The sequence below is a fragment of the Ctenocephalides felis genome, unplaced genomic scaffold, assembly GCF_003426905.1.
Source record: "Ctenocephalides felis isolate EL2017-DRISC unplaced genomic scaffold, ASM342690v1 CF-g0.4_SCAFFOLD_01492, whole genome shotgun sequence".
Classification (NCBI taxonomy): Eukaryota; Metazoa; Arthropoda; class Insecta; order Siphonaptera; family Pulicidae; genus Ctenocephalides; species Ctenocephalides felis.
The window spans coordinates 47,655,027-47,673,268 of NW_020537646.1; the positions used below are offsets into that span (position 1 = coordinate 47,655,027).

An 18,242-nucleotide genomic window follows, 5' to 3' on the forward strand; every position below is an offset into this window, starting at 1 on the left:
AAAATGTAATTTAGATATTAAAATTACTAAAAGCCAGTTAAAATATGGTACGAAATCATAAAAATTATAGGCAACATTATTGAAGCAATTATTTTGGATAGAAAAATAAAAGGTGATATTGCACCTTCGCCGCGAATGCTATATATTAATTCTTTCTGAATTTGTTGTACTTTTTAAAAGATTTCAAATTTCAACACGAGTATCTTATGCTATGACCATAAATCAAAAAGGAAGACGATCACTTTAAGTTTGATAAATTTGGAAAATCAATGTTTTAGTCGCGAATAAAAAAAATCATTCATTTATCCATCCACATCTACAGGTATGACTAAAAAAACTATATAACCCTTAAATTCAATAAAATAAATTGAGCTATTGGAAATAAATTTGTTCTATAAATCGCAGTGTATAATTTTTAATATACAATTTTATTGAACATTTTTTGTTAAATGAATAATTAAAGTATTAACAGTGGGAATTGAGAACAATAATTTTATTTGAAACAGTTCTACATTCAACGTCACTCACATATTGGTGTAAATAGTAATTCAAAAAACAGTAATTATTATTTTTAACTAAGCAGTAAATATTAGTATAAAATATTGAAAAACTGTAGACGTGGGTACAGTACAACGTCTGTCGGGTCAGCTAGTGTATATATATATATATACAGTACAGGCCAAAAGTTTCTTGAAAAAAATCTCATTTTCTTAGTTTTTAGCTATATTTTTCATATAAAAATAATTTTATTAAAGTTGGTTTTGTACATTCTACGTAGTATTAATATTAGGGGGACCGGAAAGTAATGTCGTTTTCTTACGCTAAACTACAAACACATACATTTTTAACGAGTCTTTATTTTTAATCAATGATGTATTCCCCATCATTGTCAATAACCTTTTGCCATCCAGTGAGTAAATTTTCAATCCCTGATCGATAAAAATTCATTGGTTTTTTCGGCAAAATATCTAGAGATGGCATTTTGGATATCATCCAAATTTGCAAATGTTTTGCCACTTAAAAAGTGTTGCAGCCCTCGGAATAAGTGGAAATCCGATGGTGCAACATCGGGCGAATATGGTGGATGAGGCAGCACCTCCCACCCCAATTCATTAATTTTTTCTGTTGCATGTGATTGATCGGTTAGCCTTATTCTGTTCGGACAGATTATGCGGGACCCAAACACCTGCTCTGCTTACTTTCCCAATCTGCTTCAAATGTTCTTGGATGGTCGACCAAGGTTGGTTGAGACTGTTTGACAATTCCTCGATCGTCTGACACGGATTTGCTTCCACTTCCGCCCTTAACACGTCGTTGTCTAACGCTGATGGTCTTCCTGATCGATACGAGTCGGAAAGATCAAAATTACCCGATTTGAACTTGGAAAACCACCTTTGGCATTTACAAATGTCCAGTGCATTTGGATAAACATCGCAAATGTTTTTGGTAGCAACTGTTGCGTTATTTCCCTTGCGAAACTCAAAGAGCATGCAATGCCGGATGTGTACCTCTTCTGGTATTTGGCTGCCATTTTACCCAAAATTACAAAAAAAAAAATTGTAATTCAAAAAGAAATCACTATGTTTCACAATGTCTTTGGTACGCCTCTGAACCAAACAATGAGCTGACAAATGACAATCAAGTATTGGCATGCGCAGAAACGACATTACTTTCCGGTCCCCCTAATATTTAGTGACTGATTTGTAACCAATTAGTGAGAAATAGTAGACTAATTAGTAATGAAAATGTTAAAATGTCACTGCAGTCGATTTTCCTGAATATGACCACCCTTTGTTTTGATCACTGCAGCGCATATTTTTGGTAATCTTTCGACGAGTTTTTGCAATGTTTGCGCAGGTATGTTCTTCCAGGACTCGTTAAGGCAATTCCACAGGGCAGGGATGCTGCTTGGAAGCAAATCAGTCAGACAAATGCACTACAGTTCTATTGGATTAAGATCCATTATTTGAACTATTTTTTCATCTTGTTTTCGCTTCAAATAATTGGCACAGAGTCGGGAAGTGTGTTTAGGGTCATTATCTTGTTGAAAAATAAATTTTGGACCAATTAAATTGTAACCAGATGGAATGGCGTGGCGCTCAAGTATGCTATGATACTGTTCTTTCTTTAAAGTTCCATGTATTTTGACAAGCGATCCGACTTCATTGAATCCAAAACAACCCCAAGCCATCACTGAACCACCACCGTGCTTTACCTTTGTCGAAATACACTTAGAATTGAGTCTTTCATTACCCTTCCTACGTCGATGACTTCCGAAAAGTTCGAATTTTGACTCATCCGTCCATAAAACTGATTTCCATTGATTGATGGTCCAATTTAAGTGGGTTTTGGCAAATTGCAATCTCTTTTGTTTATTTACTGCTCGCAGAAGTGGTTTTTTGAGTGGCCTGCACAATCGCCGGATCTTAATCCAATAGAGCTGTTGTGGGACGAGCTTAAATGCCGCGTGAAGGATTTGCATCCAATCAGCCTTGCTGCCCTGTGGAATTGCCTTAACGAGTCCTGGAAGAACATACCTGCGCAAACATTGCAAAAACTTGTCAAAAGATTACCAAAAATATGCGCTGCAGCGATCAAAGCAAAGGGTGGTCATATTCAGGAAAATCGACTGTGACATTTTAACATTTTCATTGCTAATTAGTCCGTCATTTCTCACAAATTGGTTACAAATCAGTCACTAAATATTAATACTACGTAGAATATACAAAACTAACTTGAATAAAATTATTTTTATACGAAAAATATAGCTAAAAACTCAGAAAATGAGATTTTTCATGTGTCCGGAAACTTTTGGCCTGTACTGTATATATATATATATTTTGTATGATTCTGAGTTTGATGTTGACATATGTATTAACAAAGTCTAATAATCGGGCATAACATCAATAAAAAACATGAATTTCTTTCAAAAATTTATTTTAAATCCATTCGTTTCGGCTATAATCCTAGCCTTCATTCAGTGGAAACTAAAATTAAAATTAAAAACTAAAACAATTGAATTGGAGTGAAAAGAAAAAATAAAATAGTAATTAGTACTTACAATTAGTTGATCTTAGTGTTAATTTGCAAAACTTTAGTAATCCATGGTATTAGGATATGGTAATGCACTACACTATGTATTATAAACATTAACTTGAAATTACACAATATTTTCACAAAATACTGATTTGAAAAAATCACAAATGGATAGTGTGTTATTCGTAGACTGGTTGAAGATGTAATGGAGAAAGACATTTTTCTAAAAAATATTTTTACCAAGATTCTGCACATGTGTGGAACGAATTGTAAAACCTTTGCGCGAACGCTTTTATTGTTTTGTAAGAAATTTGGAAATGTTATCTAAATAGAAGAGATTTGTGTCGCACAGCGTGTTGAGTTCATTCCGTTTATTTATTGTCTTATTGTTATAAATAGTTAAAAAAGATCCCTCTATAATTCTTCGTTTAAATAAATTTTGTTCAAATTGTAGTACAGTCGGATTAGAAAAGTCCATATTGTGTTTTAAAGTGTATATATGGTCTGCAAGAACTGTTTTGAATTGTTTGGGGTTTTTTGAATTGTTTTTATGTTGTTGTAACCGTTTATTGAGGTTCTGGCTAGTTTCTCCTATGTAAATTAAATTACAGTCTAAACAATTTATTTGATAGACGAGATTTCTGAGTCGTTCAATATTAAATGGGGTTTTTGTCTTGGTAAAAATAGTGCTAGTAGTTGTACTGAAATTGGTTACAAGTCGAAGTCCAGATTTATAAAAAAGTTTTTTCCAAGGAACATACAATTCTTTAATGTATGGCAAACATATTACACCAGAATGAGTTTCTGAGTCAGGTAAATCGTTATGTACTGTGCAATTGTCCATTTTATTCAAAAGGTATGTTCGTCTGTTACTAGTTACGGAATTTATAAGTTTTAGGGGATAAGAGTTATCTGTTAAAATTTTTGTAATTAATTTGATGTTGTTGTCCCAAAATGTTTTGTCCGATAGAAGTATTGCGTGGTCCGTTAGATTTATTATAGTACCAATTTTCATTTTGAGTGGATGATAAGAAAAGTAATTAAGGTAGCGTCCGGAATTAGTCGTTTTTTGGTACCAATTTGTTATTAGTTTGTTATCTGTAGTACGTATAAGTTTTATGTCTAAGAAACTGATCGAGTTCATTGTCTCCAATTCCACTGTAAATTTTAATTTTTTATTGACGTTATTAAATTGATCAATTATCATAGTGACATCATCACTAGGGATACAAGTGATACAAGTTATTACCGTTATGTAGATGACATTATCACTTGTATCCCTAGTGATGATGTCACTATGATAATTGATCAATTTAATAACGTCAATAAAAAATTAAAATTTACAGTGGAATTGGAGACAATGAACTCGATCAGTTTCTTAGACATAAAACTTATACGTACTACAGATAACAAACTAATAACAAATTGGTACCAAAAACCGACTAATTCCGGACGCTACCTTAATTACTTTTCTTATCATCCACTCAAAATGAAAATAGGTACTATAATAAATCTAACGGACCACGCAATACTTCTATCGGACAAAACATTTTGGGACAACAACATCAAATTAATTACAAAAATTTTAACAGATAACTCTTATCCCCTAAAACTTATAAATTCCGTAACTAGTAACAGACGAACATACCTTTTGAATAAAATGGACAATTGCACAGTACATAACGATTTACCTGACTCAGAAACTCATTCTGGTGTAATATGTTTGCCATACATTAAAGAATTGTATGTTCCTTGGAAAAAACTTTTTTATAAATCTGGACTTCGACTTGTAACCAATTTCAGTACAACTACTAGCACTATTTTTACCAAGACAAAAACCCCATTTAATATTGAACGACTCAGAAATCTCGTCTATCAAATAAATTGTTTAGACTGTAATTTAATTTACATAGGAGAAACTAGCCAGAACCTCAATAAACGGTTACAACAACATAAAAACAATTCAAAAAACCCCAAACAATTCAAAACAGTTCTTGCAGACCATATATACACTTTAAAACACAATATGGACTTTTCTAATCCGACTGTACTACAATTTGAACAAAATTTATTTAAACGAAGAATTATAGAGGGATCTTTTTTAACTATTTATAACAATAAGACAATAAATAAACGGAATGAACTCAACACGCTGTGCGACACAAATCTCTTCTATTTAGATAACATTTCCAAATTTCTTACAAAACAATAAAAGCGTTCGCGCAAAGGTTTTACAATTCGTTCCACACATGTGCAGAATCTTGGTAAAAATATTTTTTAGAAAAATGTCTTTCTCCATTACATCTTCAACCAGTCTACGAATAACACACTATCCATTTGTGATTTTTTCAAATCAGTATTTTGTGAAAATATTGTGTAATTTCAAGTTAATGTTTATAATACATAGTGTAGTGCATTACCATATCCTAATACCATGGATTACTAAAGTTTTGCAAATTAACACTAAGATCAACTAATTGTAAGTACTAATTACTATTTTATTTTTTCTTTTCACTCCAATTCAATTGTTTTAGTTTTTAATTTTATTTTTAGTTTCCACTGAATGAAGGCTAGGATTATAGCCGAAACGTATGGATTTAAAATAAATTTTTGAAAGAAATTCATGTTTTTTATTGATGTTATGCCCGATTATTAGACTTTGTTAATATATATATATATATATATATATATATATATATATATATATATTCTCAGAATTGCATTTCTGAGAAATAAAGATTCAAGTCTTTTTAAGATACAAAATTATTTCAGTGCATGAAATTATGAAAACAAAGTATGTATGTGACCTCATGATGGATGGACGGCGTAGACATTACACTACATGGACTGCTAGTCCTCATATGTTTTCCGTTGCAAAAAGTGCTCAAACATAGACGGGTATGTGACGTCACATGTCTGAGCGATCATTACCGAACAAAATTATCAGCCATCACAATTGCCATTATATTATTAAAATAAAATATATGACATATGACATTTAATCAATCGGGAGAGTCCGCGATTGTCGTAGCCAATGATCGCGGAAGGCCAAGAAATTCTAATTATGAAACAATTCTACGTGAGGTGCAAAAATATAAACAATATTTATTTTTCGATAAAATTATATCCGAAAATGATAAACTGCGGGATAAAATAGCAAACGAAGTTAATGTAAATAAAAACACAATTCATTCATATATAAAAAATAATAAGGATTTATTTCGGGAAATGTATCCAGGGCATAATACACTTAAAATTAAATCGCAATTTGCAAGAGATTCTGATAGCGAAGAATCGAATTTGAGTGAAGTGTCGAATGATAGTGGATCTGATAGTAAAACTATACAAATAAAAATTAGTGCAAATGATTTAGTTTGATTTATTAGTAATAAGAAAAGAATCAAAACTTCTTTAACTAGTGTTATGAAAATATTAGTCGTTCTTAATTTCGAAAACATAGCGTCAATACTTTTATAGAAAACATTGTATTTCAAGGTTTTTGTAAATGTGGATCGAGAATTAAGGGAGAGCTGTAGATATCAAAAAAATTGGAATCAAAATGTTTTGTAACTTAGCATTTGGTTATAAAATTCATTGTGGTACTCGACAATTAAAAGGTTCTGAACGTGAACAAATAGGAAACGAACTTTGTATTAACAATAAAAGCTCCAGAATCCTTGAAATTGAGAAGCCTAATAAAATAATACAAAATGATGGTATGAAATTTCCAAACTTGTATTCAAGACAAGTAATGAAACAAGCGAAATACAAGTCCAAAAGGAAATTGCATGCATTCAAAGATCCCATTAGATCCCTAAAATATATGCAACTTAGCAAATATAAAAACTCAATACTTAACATTGGATTAAATCAATTTTTTTGTTCATGGCTTTACGAATTTATATAAAAATTATAACAAAAAAACAACCTTTGTTTAATAATCGATGCAACCGGGGGAGTTGTAGAGAAAATAAACAGTTTCGATGGACAACTGACTAAAAATATTTTTTTTATATCAATATGTAGTTATCACCGATAGTGGAACATTTCCAGTGGCTCAAATGTTATCAGAAGCGCATCATATGGTAGCCATACCGACACGCCTAAAGGAATTTGTGTGATCTGGATTTTCTATTCCGAAGGAAATTGTCTGTGATCAGTCGCTAGCACTTTTGGCAACTTGCGTGAGGGTATTCACCAATTACAATACATTTGTAGAATATGCCGACATATATATATATATATATATATATATATATATATATATATATATACAGTACAGGCCAAAAGTTTCCGAACACATTTCATCTCATCTTCTGAGTTTTTAGCTATATTTTCCATATAAAAATAATTTTATTCAAGTTGGTTTTGTACATTCTACTTAGTATTAATATTTAGTGACTGATTTGTAACCAATTTGTGAGAAATGTTAGACTAATTAGCGATGAAAATGTAAAAATGTCACTGCAGTCGATTTTCTTGAATATGACCACCCTTTGCTTTGATCACTGCAGCGCATATTTTTGGTAATCTTTCGAAGAGTTTTTAGACTAATTAGCGATGAAAATGTAAAAATGTCACTGCAGTCGATTTTCTTGAATATGACCACCCTTTGCTTTGATCACTGCAGCGCATATTTTTGGTAATCTTTCGAAGAGTTTTTGCAATGATATAATAACTACAATATATTTGATCATATTAACATTAAGAGAAATCATCATTGATAATCTTTTGTCAAAAGAACAAGATCAGCGTCATACTCCATCAAATAAGCATATGCTGAAATTATTTGAAGAATCGGCTAGGAATTCTCGTAAACGGTGCAAGAATTGGTACAAAGAATTAACTAAGAAAAATGGCAGGGCATATTCAGCCAATAAAGCGAAAAGAGTTAAAACTTATTGTGCGCATTTCAAGGGACAAGCGGCATTTTGTTTACAGTGTTTTAATAATTTGCACGAATGATTTTCTTTTTTATTATTAGGAATATATTTATAAAACTAATTCTCATTCTCATTCAGCATGTTTATATTATTGAATAAAACTTATTTATCTTATCGAGTAAATATTTTTAATAAATATGTGTAAAATATTTAATATATTAATTTTCAGCGTCCCATAACATAATAAAGTGTGTACTCCTGCGGTACAAAAAAGAAATATTTTTTTAATTTATATGTGTTAAATATTTAAAATTTTAATTTGCAGCGTCCCAAAACATAATTAAGTTTATACCACCGTGATACAATGCCGACTGTTCAGACAGTCGGGCGTGGGACAAGGGTCTCAATAATCATTGAAATATGATCTACTTATTGCCATTTTTAATCTTAATAATAATATTTTTATTGCAGAAGATCCTTCAAGTTTCAAAAACTACATAAGAACGAAAGAACCTGTCTGGAAAGAATTGTTGTCACTTGTGACACATTTCATTCAAAAGCAAAACACCGTCATGCGGGAGGATATACTGCCGAAAACAGATGCTTTCTGTGACCATTCGGCATCTAGCTATCACTTCTCCAACATCAGTGGAACAATGGGAAATGATTGCTCAATAATTTGAAATGTCATGGAATTTTCCATATTGTTTAGGTGCATTGGATTAAATAAATTTTCGCAATCACAAAAAGAAGAGTCGAGATTCAAGAATTGTAAAGGGACTGACAGTATTGTACTTTCAGCTCTTGCTGATGCTGACTATAAATTCTTGTTTGTTGACATTGGTCGGAACGGCCGCACCCACGACTCAATAGTGTTTCGGACCAGTTTACTGGGAAGGAAGTTTTTTTTTTGAACAGCAATCAGAACGTAATAGTCCTATAAGCTGTTGGTGCTGATGGGAATGAAGATGGATAACGAAGATTTGAAATTGCCTGCTCCAACAGAGTTACCAAATTATGACTATAAACTGCCATTTGGTTTTGTTGGGGATCATGTTATTGTCGGAATGGCCTTCTGTCTGAAGGAAAATTTATTGATGCCATATCTATTATTATCTATTATAGGTTGAGGCGCGCTAGAAGGGTATTGGAAAATGCTTTTGGCATATTAGCAAACATATGGCGTACCTCTAAAAACTTGAAAAATATTTTAGAGATCTCATACCTTCCTGATCAAAATTTGCTTGAGCTTTTCTCACAGAAATATATAATATTAATGTGTAATAATGCAAGTACATGGTTTCATAGATCAGTTATAAAAGCGTTCTGTTATTTCACGTGCACATATAAAATATTACTACTTTTTCTTATATTTCATATTTTGAAAATTTTCTTCTGATTCTTATAATGTCGCAAAATTTTGTCAATAGTTTAAATATCAATGATCATATCTTGAAGTGGGCATCAAAATACCCTGAGGTTAAATGTGATAAGTAAATTATTAGTGATATTACGAATGTTTGGTCATTCCACGTTTTCCAAAAAGGTGCAGACTTTACTTGGTACAAATCGCAAGAGAATTTAACAAATTATGTTGAGTTTCAGGAATACTGAAGGACATTACACGTATTTAGGTATTAAAAAATGGTCTGGAAAATATTATAAATACTAATTATAAAGAAACACAAACTAAAATACTAGTGCATATATAGACGGAATGCAAATATATTCAATAATTCGAATACTACAGTGTGGTCTGTATTAGTAAAAGTGATACATGTACATTTAATCCATTCATCGCTGAATTTTTTTGCAGCGACTCAAAACCAGGTGATGTTAACTTATTTTTGAATAATTTTGTCAATAATTCAAACAATTTAGGTAATAATGGGGTGATACTTAAACCATAAATTTGATTATAAGTTATCATTAATAATTGCTGATTCTCAAGCAAGAACATTTATAAAATGCACAAAATCACCTGGAGGTTTCTACGCGTGTGAATGATGTATGACAAAATGAGTTACTGTATTGTTGGTTTTGGTAACAAGAAGATTCGCGTATATCCAGAAATAGATGCTCAAAAGAGGAATATTAATTCTTTTAGAAACAAAGAGCAAAAACGAAACACACCATATTCCCCGCATATCAAAGTAATAAATTTCGATCCGGTGAAAGAAGAAGTCATAGATTCTATGCACTTGTTTTTTCTTGGTGTCGCAAAATTTTCGTTGCAAAAATGGATAACAAAATCTAGTATTTTTTGGTTAAAAAAATATAAAATTAATTTATTGCGCGATAATTTAATAGTTTTAAAGAAGTCGATACCTGCTGAATTTAATGGAACATGTTTATATATATAATTGGAAAGCAACACAATATCGTTTATTTTTTATGCATTGTAGCCCATTAGTTTTACAAAATGTATTGGAAGAACAAAATTATGAACATTATTTGTTACTTTTTGTAGCATGTAAAATTTTGCACGATAAAAACTTAAATCGATATTATAAAATCCCAAATTGATTAGGCGCGGTTATTGTTGCGATTTTTTTTACATTTTTACCGACATTGTACATTATTTACTTCACGAAGCGATTTATCTGCATTTTGGTGGAAGAATTTTTAGAACAATTAAGCGCTTAGTTAAAAGCCCCCAGAAACCTCTGCCGCAAATAGTGAACAGATTATCCGATATCGACAAAAATATTTTTTTTTCAGTAAAGACACAGAACATAGATCTTCACTAGAAGAAAAAACGCCCTAGGATTAGATAATATGAATGAAACAGACGTTCAAAAGTTCTTTTATAAATCTTATATATTTTCGAATAATTTTCCAAATAATATTAGACCATGATGAAGTAGCACAAATAAAAAAATTAAAAAGGAGTGAATGTAAAGAGAAAAATATGAATGATCTCATTGTATGCATAAATAAAATGACGCCTCGAAAACCTTATTTCACATTTCCAACATATGGATCGGATGTAGGAAGATATGTTGGAACTCAATTTGCAGAAGAAGTGCAGATACAAACCAGAACATAGTCATATCTTTCTTACATTATAACCCAGTCAATTTAAAGCTAAAAAAGCCGTCAGTTAGGAATAATTCGCATAGAACTGAAATTTGGTACAGGTGTTAAATAGGCCATTAAAAATAAAATGTCAAAAGTTGCCATCGATCTGATATCTGCGATTTTTTTATTTAAGGTCAAAGGTGCAAAATTCTAGTATTCCCAATTTTTCGCGAAAACTATGGAAAATATCGAAAAATTATATTCGACAAATTTGTTTATTATAAAATTCTCTACCAAACTGTGCTTTTACACGTTAGAATCACCGTTCCTGAGATATTGCCATTTGAAAAGTTGGAAAATTCATATTCTCCATAATATGCAGCCATTATGCGTCGTCGAACGTGTAATATAAATGAAAAATAAAAATCCACTGGTTTGAATTTAGATTATACCAATTTAATACTTCTTTTGAAGTAATAATTTATTGTGTTGGTTTTTATTTGTCCTCCTACGAGTAAATGTACGGCTAAAAAACTATGAAAGTTAAAAACAAAATAGATGGATTCTTGCCTCATTATAGATAAAACACTCGAAGACAATTAAATATTGATTGATTCTTATTAAAAATAACATAAACATATAACAATAACATTTCTCTTGACGTATATTCAGGAAGGCGTTTAATTTATTATATATACAATTATAAATTTATCTGTACTTATCATATCTAAACCAAACATATCTTAATAACGGGCCATCTTAAGCCTTTTATCGCATAAAACATAAACATTAACTTAAGTGGTTAAGAAAATTCTATTAGTTTTGAATATTTTTTAGCAGTGACTAGACGTGAATTTTTAATTTTAATCTGTGCTGTTTGATAAATTTATCAGAAATGTCAGAAGTTTGCTTTATTTGTAATAAACGATTGAAGGAATGTGAAGTTGTAGTGGTTGAACGAGGAATGAAAACTTTGATTGATGCAAGTGTTGAAAGAAATGACATTTTTTTTGAGTTCTTAAAAAATAAACAATCTATTACAGTGCATGTTCAATGCCGTAAAATATATACTAGAAAAAGTAGTGTTGCTATAGCTAAAAGACAGCACGAGATAGAACAACATAGTACATCCACAGTAAGTCCACCTCATACTAGAGCACGAGTAAGTGAACCAGATTTCTGTTTCAAAAAATATTGCTTATTTTGCGGCAATATAGCAAATGAGCAAGCTGAAATAAAGAAAGCGCAGAATGTTCGTCAAAAAATATATAATGTAAGTACTTTGGAATTTAAAGACTCTATCTTAGAAATAGCTAGAAATCGTTCTGATAACGTAGCAAAAGCTGTTATTACCCGCATAAGGTATGAATATGACTAAGTTGCTGCTGGGGCTAAATACCATGATAATTGTTACAATTCTTTTCTGAGGCCCACTATGGGGCATAAGGTCGGACGTCCCGAAGATGAAACAGTTAATTTGGCGATGGAAAATATATTTACATACATTGAAAATAATGATGATTGTCAATTTTCACTGCAAGAATTAAAAGACATTGGCAATAATCCAAATATAGATAATAAAACAATTAAGAGAAAGTTATAGTTAAAGTATGATACTAAAATTAATATAAGTGAAAAGTAGGAAGACCAACATTAATCTGTTTTATTGGCAGTCAACATGATATTCTTAACATAGCTTGGTATGATAATAAAGAAAAAAAATGCGACCGCAGAACGATTGAGAATACTGAAAGCTGCTGCATTAATTCTTCGAGAGGATACTCGATCTGTAGTTTTTGACAATAATACTTATCCTCCTCCCAGTCAAATGTTTGAAAATATTAACAGCAATATTCCAGAATTGTTGACTTATTTTTTGGAGCAAATAATTTTGAAAAAACGACAATATAAAGTAGATCATTTAAAATTAATATGTTCATCAATCAGCCACTGTATTATGGCTGCTGTTAGGCCTAGGTCCTTTAAATCAAGATTGCAGTTAGGTCTTATGAAAACGTCTTATACAAATTTTCTTGGATTTTGGTATGTGTGCATCATATAACGATACAATGATGTATGAGGCAGCGGCAGTTCTTCATCGGCCACCTCATATTTTGCCACCAGAGTCTGATACATTTATTCAATATGTTGCAGACAATGCAAATATAAATGTACACACTTTAGATGGCCATAACACGCTTCATATTATGGGTATCATTAAAATTATTACTCCAAAAAGTTCAGTTACTGCAGAAGAGCCTATACTACGAAGAACAAATATACTTCCTCTAGCAAGAGATTTTAAAGAAAAGTTCATATCCCAATTCGAGTATATGAAAGAGGTGGTGTAATGAGATATAACAAAATATCTGTACAAAATTTGGAATTCGAAAATGATATAATAACTTTACTTAAAAAAGTTAATATGTTATGGTTATATGGAAAATGGAAAAAAATAATGTTGCCTGGTTGGAATGGTTACATTGAACAGTTAACAAGTAACATTATGAACTTTTCGAATTTTATATTTACCTTTCATTCATCAGCCAGCGAGTAATTACGATACTATATATACAACTTTACTGCATGCTTTAGAAGATGCAGAACGTTATGGCCATGATTATTGCATTGTCACTTTTGATCAACCTTTGTTTGCAAAAGCTCGAGAAATTGTTTCTGCAGCACCTGAAGGATCTAAGTTATCGAACATCATAGTAAGACTCGGAGGTTTTCATTTGCTCATGTCCTTTTATGGAGCAATTGGTTGTATTATGCAAGGGAGTAGCATAAAAGATGTTCTTTCATTAATTTATGCACCTAATTCATTAGAAAAAATGCTCAATGGCCATGCTTATGCGAGAGCTGTTCGAGCTCATACATTGCTTCATCTTACTTTAGCAACGATTATACTCAAAGAACTTGTTATCGATAACTAGATGGGTGAAAATCTCATAAATACAATTGAATTTGTCATTAACAAAACTCTCTTCTATAATGACATAGATGAAGGTGACGAAATAGTTGAAGCATTACTTTGTCAATTTATTGAAAAACTTAAGAAACATCAATCTTCACGCGTCAGGACATTTTAATTACGCCAAGTCTGCGCATTTATATTTACAAGACATGATGCAAATAAAAAACTCAATGAATCCCAGAGTTTATCAAAATGTTATCAAAGGATTTTTTACTATTAGACGCTCTAATAAGTTTAATTAAGGGACTTCGACGGATATGGTGATTAAACAATCAATGATGAGATGTATGAAGACAGATGGAAGTGTTTCTCGAGGAAGAAGTACACGAGAAAGTGTCATTAGTAAATGGGTTTATGGCATGTATACAATGAATGCGGTGTGCGAAAGCTTGGAAAATCTCGCTAATGTTAATATTGATACCACAGACCAGCATGTGGATGCATGCGATTCTCGTGTAAAGCAGGATTTTGAAGACATTAATAAACTATTAGAGTGGTTCTCATTACATGATCCTTTTCCTTCAGTACGAAAAATTATGTCCATAGCCAGCGGAGTCATCGGTGATAACACAATTAATTGTTACAATGTCCGTGAAGTGGGGCTTGTTTCTATAACAAAAAATGACTGACCAAACATTCAATAATAATAAGTTAAAACGTGCTGATTTAGTACTCCCGCTCCTAAGTAAGAGTAGCATTATAAAAGTACATAATGAAAAAGTACCCATATTACTATTTCAACGCATGAGCATTACTAATATATTAGAAGATGAACTTGAAATTTTTTTTTAATATGAATTAGCTCCTTATCCTTTATCACTCTTTGATGCAATGCGTAAAAATGTAAAGTCAGCTTTGTATAATTCGTTTGAATCTGTAAAAATTTAATGTGATAATACAAATGCTATCATTGATGGAGGCTATTTACTACACCGTGCAGTATGGGATCGAGATGAAACATTTCAAGTTATTTTTGATAAATATGTTCAATATACTCAACGACACTTTGGTTATAAAGTTACAATCGTATTCGATGGTTATACTGATCACAAGAAAAATATTAAAGCAGCAGAACAACTTCGGCGAGCTACGAAAACCTCTTCTTCTGTGGATATAGATTTTGATCGAGTTATGAAAGTTCCAACAAATCAACAACAATTTTTTGCAAATACCCATAATAAGTCTCGATTTATTACATTGCTTTGCGCAGAGTTTACAGCTGCAGGTATTTCAACCACACAAGCTGATAATGATGCTGATGTTCTCATAATTGAAACAGCAATACAACAATGTAAAAGGCAAAGTATGACTATCATCGTAGGTGAAGATGTTGATTTGTTGGTACTACTCAATGCACGGACACCCGTTGATAAAATTATTTACTTTTTGAAACCTGGGAAAAGTCAAGTACAATCAAGAATATATTCATCACAAAGTATGACTGCATATCCAAATTGCCAAACCCATATCTTATTTTTACATGCAATAACAGGTTGCGACACTACATCAGCTTTTTTTAAGAAGTGTAAAACAACACTATTCAAAATGTTCGAAAAACGTAATGATTTAATTGATTGTGCAGAAGTATCTGCAAAGACTGATTCTGATCCATATAACATCGTGAAGAATGGAATTAATTTTCTTCTTGCAATGTATGGTGCACCAAAAAAAATTGATTCTATAGATAAGTATAGATATATTAAATTTGTAAAATCTGCGTGGACCAATAAAACTGTACAGCTGTCTTGCATGCCTTCAACATCTGCTTCTGCTTTTCAACATTTGTATCGTGTGTATTATCAAGTTCAAGTGTGGCTAGGTAATAAATTGGACCCAGAAAAATGGGGTTGGAAATTAAAAGATAATTTAGTTCCAATTCAAACCCTACTTCCGCTCGCTCCAGCAAAACTTCTTTTTGCAACTGCTAGACGGACTGCAGTAAGAATTGCGGCTGTAAAAGAGTGGGATTATTTTGTTCTCCAGTATGTATAAATTGCCAGGGTCACACTTGCTCGAATATTGAATTCGATGCGACCGATGACAATACGCATGACATAAATGAAGAGACAATTGATTCATATCTTTTTGCATCTATATCTCAAGAAGAAAAGGAAGTAGAAGAGGACCAAAAAGATGATGCACAACAAGAAGAAAGTGAGAGTGAAGAAATAATTGTGGAAGTACAATTAGAAAATTATCTGTAATAACATTTAGAAGAAATAAACCCGTTCTACATTAAACATGAGTTAGAGTACTATTTTTCTTTCTGTTTATTTCTTTTTAATAAAATATCTTTTATTATTTTTTCTTATTCTATGTAATTAAATAAATTATTACATTCTGTATTATGTAATTGTGTGTTATTAAGTGCATAATATATTTTCCCACCTCGCTCACTACCCTCTCCCACACTAGGAAAATGACATAGCAAAATATAAACTCGCTTAAAGCGCTGTGGGTTCAATAGTAAAAAAACTGGGATTTTTAATGACGTTCATTCAATAAATTGGATTCAGGGAATAAATTAGAATTCAATAGCTTTAGAGATCGAAAGAATGCCAACTATGCCGGAATTATAAACTTTTTTGGAAAATCGTTGTTTGGCTTCAAAGTTTCTATCAATTTCTGCTTACACTTGTTAGGGCCCATATCATTAATACCTTCTACTATTCAATTGATTAACTATATAATTTTATTATTTAATTTTATTTTATTCTGTAATTTTGTAATTTTTTCATCTTGTACGAAAACTTATTGAAACGTACATGAAAATTATTTATTGTTTTTCATTTGGCTGCAAATAAAATGTTTAACATTTTTAACATCTAAAATATTACATATATATATATATATATATATATATATATATATATATATATATATATATATCTTGAATAATGATTTTCAGCCAATCGTCGAAATAAAAAAGGCAAATAAATAAAAAATATTGATTAAAAGGTGATTAGGGGCTGACACTATAGTTTTATACTCATTAAACTTATACTATTTATCAAATATTATCAAATATCATTAAACTTATACTATTTAAACAGAAGACAACTGACTTTTATTTTTTACTTATACTACACGTTTGATGACGTATGAAGACTGCATATTATGAATAATATGAATTTTTTAACTTTTCAAACGGCAATATTTCAGTAACGGTGATACTAACGAAAAAAATCAATAATAACAACTTAACAGAGAATTTTAGAATAAACAAATCTGTCAAACATAATTTTTCGATATTTTCCATAATTTTCTCGAAAAATTGGGAAAAATAGAATTGTGCACCGTTGACCTTGAATTAAACAATTCGCATATGTCGGATCGATGGGGACTTCTGATATTTTATTTATAAAGGCTTTTTTAACACATGTACCAAATTTCAGCTCTATGCGAATTATTCCTAACTCAAAACTTAATTTGATTGGGTTAGAGGTGAGTAAAACATCACACTGATACATTAGAAATTTTTATAGATTAAGAATTTTTAGAGATTATCATTTTCTATTTATTTATATTTTGTTTTATATTCAATTTTTAATAATATTATTTTAATCATTTCGTAAAAAATGTTTGTCTATTTTCAGACTAATATTACTATTTATACATTTTATTATAAATTATATGTAGCGACCCTCCAATTAACCACCTTTGGAATGGCAAACACGACCAATAGCAGACGTCCACGTCGTTAAGGTTTGGGTATAATACCCAGACCTATCATCGAATAATTCTCATTCTCTCCCCGCTTATCGGTTGTATCAGATGAAGTGTAAATAATAAGAAATAAATATATATTATTATATTCAACATTTGTTTACCTACATAATTGGTGACCCCGACGTGATTTGAACACGCAACCTTCTGATCTGCCAGTCTATAATCACAGTCTATAATCATGACACAATTGCCTCAAGTTTTAATTTAATCGGTATTGTAAAATGATCCCTAGAATCCCTTATTTAAAGATGTAAATAGAGCCAATTTGGGCAAAATTTTAAGAACCGTCTTTCCTGGTGTAAGCTGGCTGGAAGGGGGGAATTCTGCTCTATGCCACGGGAAGCGGTTTTTGCCCAATATGAGCGATATTGCGCCGAGGTAAACTTGGCGCCCGTGAAAACGAGCCGTTTTCGGCAAACTTTTAAGAAAAGTTTTCCCTCGCGTTTAGATAAGAATCATGTTCTATATTTTATAACTAATTCTGTTGTAAGGGCTTGCATCTATAGCTCCTCTTTTCTTCCTGAATTTCTATGTACTCATTTTGAATACTTTTATGTTCTCCTTATTTCATTTAAGATTATAATTTTAGTATGTTT

The 18,242-nt window shown here is 31.2% G+C and overlaps 1 protein-coding gene across 1 annotated transcript; it reads right to left on the bottom strand.

Annotated features, from left to right (window-relative positions):
- Nucleotides 1–1,046: 1,046 nt before the first annotated feature.
- On the bottom strand, nt 1,047–1,490 carry LOC113371318 (histone-lysine N-methyltransferase SETMAR-like). Its single transcript, XM_026611951.1, has one exon. It carries the CDS (start codon nt 1,488–1,490, stop codon nt 1,113–1,115), a length of 378 nt encoding a protein of 125 aa, XP_026467736.1. The 3' UTR covers nt 1,047–1,112.
- Between the last annotated feature and the right edge of the window lie 16,752 nt (nt 1,491–18,242).